Source organism: Cherax quadricarinatus, chromosome 24 (genome assembly GCF_038502225.1).
Source record: "Cherax quadricarinatus isolate ZL_2023a chromosome 24, ASM3850222v1, whole genome shotgun sequence".
Taxonomy (NCBI): Eukaryota; Metazoa; Arthropoda; class Malacostraca; order Decapoda; family Parastacidae; genus Cherax; species Cherax quadricarinatus.
This window is the reverse complement of record NC_091315.1, coordinates 39,838,459-39,844,458: the sequence shown is the minus strand read 5'-3', so window position 1 is coordinate 39,844,458 and position 6,000 is coordinate 39,838,459. Positions and strand designations below refer to the sequence as shown.

The following is a 6,000-nucleotide window of genomic DNA, read 5'->3' as shown; positions in this document are numbered from 1 at the left end:
AGTGAACTATAGATATGTAGATATAAATCCGTATGTATTCATGTTAACCCCTTGGGGCCTAGTTCCTGGGCCTATTGTGTATCCATATACTCTTGTGCTACCGTCCACAGGATGGATATGAGGTGCACAATAAACTAGCCACTTCGGTGGCAAAATCTAATCTTTCCCGAGTAACTCCTTATAAATGCAAATTAAATAGAGTGTATGACTGAAATTTAAAAAGTATTTAAAATAAAACGTATGTGGATTGTAATTACCTACGTATATGTCATGATTTATTTAAATAAACCAAATTTTGTATTAAATATGTTCCGAGGAATTAGGTGCTAAGGGTCGTACGTAGGTGAGTTTTTATTTAGTCTTATGCTTTGAAACCTTAGTATTATGTAGATTTTAACATAACTCATTACTGTCAGTTTAACTCATTTGCCTAAGCTGTAAAATTTAGCATTGCTGGAGTACTGTTAGATAATAACCCTTGTATTAAATAACACTGAGAATGTCTTCTTGTAAACTAAACTTAAAAAAGATTTGTCATTATGTTGACAGGGAAAACCCTAAAGTGTTATAGACCGCCCGGGGAAGCGGAGACATTTAGGGCTAGTCCAAGGAAGGGGAGAGTAACTCTAATTCCCCAAAACAAGAGCCCTTCACTAGCGTGGAGGTTCTGCTGCCTTGTAGTGTTGTAAGGAAGAATACAACGTCTGCTATGAAGTGCTTTTCCCGCCATAAAGGAAGGACCGTGGACCGCGCGCTGATTGGCTGGCTGGTGGACCGTTCCCGGACCACTGGACAACTCACTACTGGCGGGCTTAGGAAACTACGTCTGAAAATCCCATTTAACTAGCATATTTAACATTTTTCTCTCTCCAGATTCAAAATATGACTGATATTGATGTATCCTAGTTATTCTTGGTGTCTGAGTGATGGTTAGTGCGGGTAAAAACGAGTGTTTTCTGTAGGTAACCTGTAGTTCCATTCCGGTGTGTACCACGTGACATGTATTGACCAATCAGCGGCCGAGCTTTGTGCCCACCGCCAAGATCATATAGCTACTCTCCTCAGGAAGAGTCTCACACAATGTCCACCTTTTTCGCCTCGTATCTCGTTATTTGAAGCATTTAATGACACTTGGTCGTAACTGAATGTATGCGAAATCTTATTAAATTCATTACATTTCAAAATGTAGACCCTACGAGGCAGATGTGCTCTCCGAAAAGGGAGTGATGAACTCGCCATTTTAGGAATCTGCCGTCGGTGAAGGATTTGTTGTTGTCTTTCTGTGCCTAGTTTACGGCAAATTGTGAGCCTCATTTGATCTGTTGAAGACGTCCCAGCCTAGCGGGGATTATATAGCAGACCAAGATGACACAAAACCAGCAGAATATCACAACGCTGCTGATCCCGGACCCAAATGGTGAGTGGTGGTGACGGGGCGGCTCTGGCCCTCAGACGGGGCAGTGTACACCGACTTTATCCCTCATAATACTCCTATCACGGCAGGGTAATTGCATTTTGGTTATTATCAAGCAATTATTGAGAGTATCGTGTACGTGTATGGAGACCCACGGGTACATAACCGCCAGTGTCAGGGAAAAAATATCGGTTTGAAAATGAATCCTTGTCTCTTGAGCTCCCCGAACTTTCAAATTATTTTCTTCTGACTTGCTGTTTGTACTCAGATGACAGTAACTTTCACTGGAGTAATTGAAAGGTGGAGTCATCCTGTAACCAATGATAAATGGAGGTGTTAATGAAATTTATACACTTAGCATAAGGTGTAAGTGATAATTATGTCAGTATATGTAGTCTTGAGTAGCACTCACTGTCGAAGTCTCTACTGCCTCGATGGTCAAGTTACTTGTCAAGTATGTTAAAATTAGCAAGCAAGCAAATAAGCGATCTGTTCTGGTTAAGTTTGCAACAGTTTTTACATACTAGGCTGGAAACATTCAGGTGTAATAAACACGGGTTTGTGCACTGAAGTTTAAATTTTTACAATGTATTATGCACGAAATTATAAGCCTGGTGGTGTGGTAGATTATGAAGGTTTAACCTTGGCTCCCTCTTGATAATGTGGAATATTAGATTCTTTAATAGGTTGTAAATGAAATGAAATTGTTGGCTTTTTCATAAAGTTATTAAATAGTTCAACTTCAAACATAGGGAATCATATTTTTTCCAAATTTTTAGTGATTTTAAGCTCTCCATCTGGATAGCACTGTAAGACTGGCCTTGGGTAATGTAGTATCATACATGTGGCTAAGGTTCTAGCATTTGCAGAAAAAAGAGGAAGGGAAATGATATATCTATGGAAATTCAGTACTGCACATAGTTATCTTGATTTATATAAGTTGGTACATAGCAATTTTATCAAGGCCATATGATGTGCAGTGCTTTGGACAAATGGTACTAATTAGACCAGTCTTTACTTTCATCTAAATGCTTGAACTTTGTGTGCTTATTGGGTACTTTAGGCAGCTTGTGAAAAGTTAGATGTGTGAGAAAGAGCAAAACAAAATATGGATCCTGATTGATGTATCCTTTTGAAGTGTGGGGGATATTCTAGGTTAAGTCACCATTAAGTGTCCTCTTTTGTATGCAATTTGTATTTATTAAACATGAGATACAAATTTGAGTATTGTAACTCCCTATGTATATTGTATGACGGCTCAGAATGCTATACTGATATGTACCAAGTTGGGCTGTACCTGGTGAATGATATTCAAGTGCATATAAACTTCTACAGTGATAAAAGGAAAGGTGTAGTGGCATATTTTATGGAACTAGTTAATGAGGCAACCTGGAAAACTTATCCACGATACTATATCATGTGTAACTAACGTGAAGATATGAATCAAGTCATTCATACACTAATACATAACCATCTTAATTATAACATGAGCAAGTATTGGCCAATTTAAATAATGTAAAGGAACACTTAAAAAAGAGAGCTGCAGAAAAGGAGAGTGGGGCAGGATTACATTAATAACACTGTACTGTGAGGAAAGTGCAGTCTACTTGACAAATTTGAAAAATGTGTTCCAAGCATAATTTATGGTACAATAGTGTAATTTACAATTTATACCAATAGAAGGCTGCAGTAGGGCTACTGGCCCATGATAGGCAGGTCTTACTCATCCACTCTGTTCTCATTGTAACCTCTTTTTAAGTTTCCAAAAATGCTCACTCAGTGGTATTAGTATTGGTTAGTTTGCTCCAGTCAACCACAGCATTTACTACCCTCTTGTGTTTGAGAGAGTGAGTGAGGGTGACTGAGAAAGTGTGCAAGAGTGACAGTATAAGAGTGTGAGTGTAATTGTGTAAGTGTGTGTGTGTGTAAGTGTACTCACCTATTTGTACTCGCCTATTTGTGGTTGCAGGGGTCGATTCATAGCTCCTGGCCCTGCCTCTTCGCTGATTGCTACTAGGTGTAAGTGTGTGTGTGTGTGTATGTGTGTGTGTGTGTAATTGTGTGTGTAATTGTGTGTGTAATTGTGTGTGTAATTGTGTGTGTAATTGTGTAAGTGTGTGTGTGTGTGTGTAAGTGTGTGCATGCATGTGTGCAAGAGTGACAGAGTAGTTACTAGATTTCAAAGGCACTTGTTGATTGACACTTGGCCTGTGTGTGGAATGTTTGACTGTGCACACACACAAGAGTGAATGAGAAAGAGTACAATTGTGTGTGCATGTGCATGCATGCATGTGCACTCGCCTAATTGTAGTTGCAGGGGTTGAGTTAGCTCTTGGCCCTGCCTCTTTACTGGTCACCACTAGGTGACACACTCCCTGCTCCACGAGCTTTATCATACCTCTTCTTAAAGATGTGTATGGATCCTGCCTCCATTACATCATTTTCCAGACTATTCCACTTCTGACAACTCTGACAGAAGTACTTCCTAACATCCCTGTGACTCATCTGAGTCTTCAGCTTCCAGTTGTGACCCCTTGTTGCTGTGTTCCATCTCAGAAACATCCTGTCTCTATCCACCTTGTCAATTCCTCGCAGTATTTTATGTTATCATGTCACCCTGTCCCTCCTGTCCTGTAGTGTCATCAGGATGATTTCCCTTAACCTCTCGTTGTAGGACATGCCCCTTAAGGAGCCAGGTGTTGAACCAGGCTTGCAGTCTGTCCAGATACCTTTGTAGTCCTACCTGATCCTCATCCACTTGAATTCTTTGCATTAGTTTCACATCTACAAAACGGGGACACCTCTGAATCTATCCCTTCCATATTGTCATTAACACTTTCTTTTTCTGTATCCTTCCCAAATCTATTTTTTCTAAATATTTCATTTTATGTACTTCAGCCATATTACTTCTTGGTGCTGTCACTTTGAGATGGTATGCTTGTGTTCTGTATTCTTTATCACTTGTCCTCTCAAGTGAAGAATGTTATGTGCTCACAGTTATAACAGGAATGCTATCAGATCTGGCAAATGTACAGAGATGGTTTACTTCTCACATAGTCAATAAAGCATTTTAACCATTGTGAAAGCCTCAGGATATACAGTGGACCCCCAAATAACGATTACCTCCGAATGCGACCAATTATGTAAGTGTATTTATGTAAGTGCGTTTGTACGTGTATGTTTGGGGGTCTGAAATGGACTAATCTACTTCACAATATTTCTTATGGGAACAAATTCGGTCAGTACTGGCACCTGAACATACTTCTGGAGTGAAAAAATATCGTTAACCGGGGGTCCACTGTACTTGGAATGTTTATACCCTGGAGTGGAGAAGAGAGATGCCTGAAGTATACACCCTAAAGATATTGGAAGGCCAGGTCCCAGATCTATACACAGCCTTAACTTACTGGAATGAGACATTTTGGAGGAAGTGTAAAATAAATTTATTGAAAAGTAGGGACACCAAAGGCTTAACCCTTTCAGGGTTTCGGCCGTACTAGTACGGCTTATGCACCAGGGTTTTTGATGTACTAGTACGCCTAAATTCTAGCGCCCTCAAATCTAGTGAGAGAAAGCTGGTAGGCCTACATATGAAAGAATGGATCTATGTGGTCAGTGTGAGCAGTATTAAGAAAATCCTGCAGCACACAGTGCGTAATGAGAAAAAAAAGCACTGACCATGTTTTTGGATTAAAACAGTGATTTTGCAGTGTATTTTCATATGGTATTTATTGTTGTATTCTAGTTTTCCTGGTCTCATTCTATAGAATGGAAGACATATTACAGAAATTGAGATGATTTTGACTGATTTTACAATGAAAAGTACCTTGAAATTGAGCTCAAAGTAGCTGAAATCTTCGATTTTTACCAAAGTTCAAAAGTAAACAAATCATGCTAAGCGTCCAATACACGTCAACTGGCGAGTCTAATATTCTTTCACAAGTGCGCCGATATTATTTATACCATTTTTTACACTAATGCAGTAGTCTGCATAACAGTAAATCTTCTATTTTTTGTGAGAATAAAAATTCAAAGTGGAAAGCAAAAGAATGTAAGGGGGGCGTTGGGACGTGACTAATGAACAGAGGAAATGTCATTTGGTGGCCCGCTGGCCTGGTGGCTAAAGCTCCCGCTTCACACACGGAGGGCTCGGGTTCGATTCCCGGCGGGTGGAAACATTTCGACACGTTTCCTTACACCTGTTGTCCTGTTCACCTAGCAGCAAATAGGTACCTGGGTGTTAGTCGACTGGTGTGGGTCGCATCCTGGGGGACAAGATTAAGGACCCCAATGGAAATAAGTTACAGTCCTCGATGACGCACTGACTTTCTTGGGTTATCCTGGGTGGCTAACCCTCCGGGGTTAAAAATCCGAACGAAATCTTATCTCTTATTTTAGTGCCAGGAATGTCTCTTGTGTATTCTGGATCCTATTTGGAAATTGGCATCTTTTGAAATTTGTGTGAAATTGGCAAAATTGCTAAATTCTGACCACTGTATTGGACAGTTGGAATCGGTAAATAGGTGGTTTCTTGCACTTATTCGATAGAAAAAATGAAGTTATAGAGAAATATTAATGATTTTTGT

General features: G+C 39.8%; 1 protein-coding gene across 3 annotated transcripts in view; it reads left to right on the top strand.

Annotated features, from left to right (window-relative positions):
* The first annotated feature begins 1,005 nt into the window (after window positions 1-1,005).
* Window positions 1,006-6,000, top strand: part of Dp (transcription factor Dp) — a 133,750-nt gene continuing 128,755 nt past the window's right edge. Inside the window, exon 1 of one of the 3 annotated variants that reach the window (XM_070088391.1) lies at window positions 1,006-1,417. In XM_070088391.1, the coding sequence (XP_069944492.1) occupies window positions 1,366-1,417 (52 nt within the window). In that variant the 5' untranslated portion in view covers window positions 1,006-1,365. The other 2 variants (XM_070088390.1, XM_070088392.1) reach the window with 2 other exon arrangements.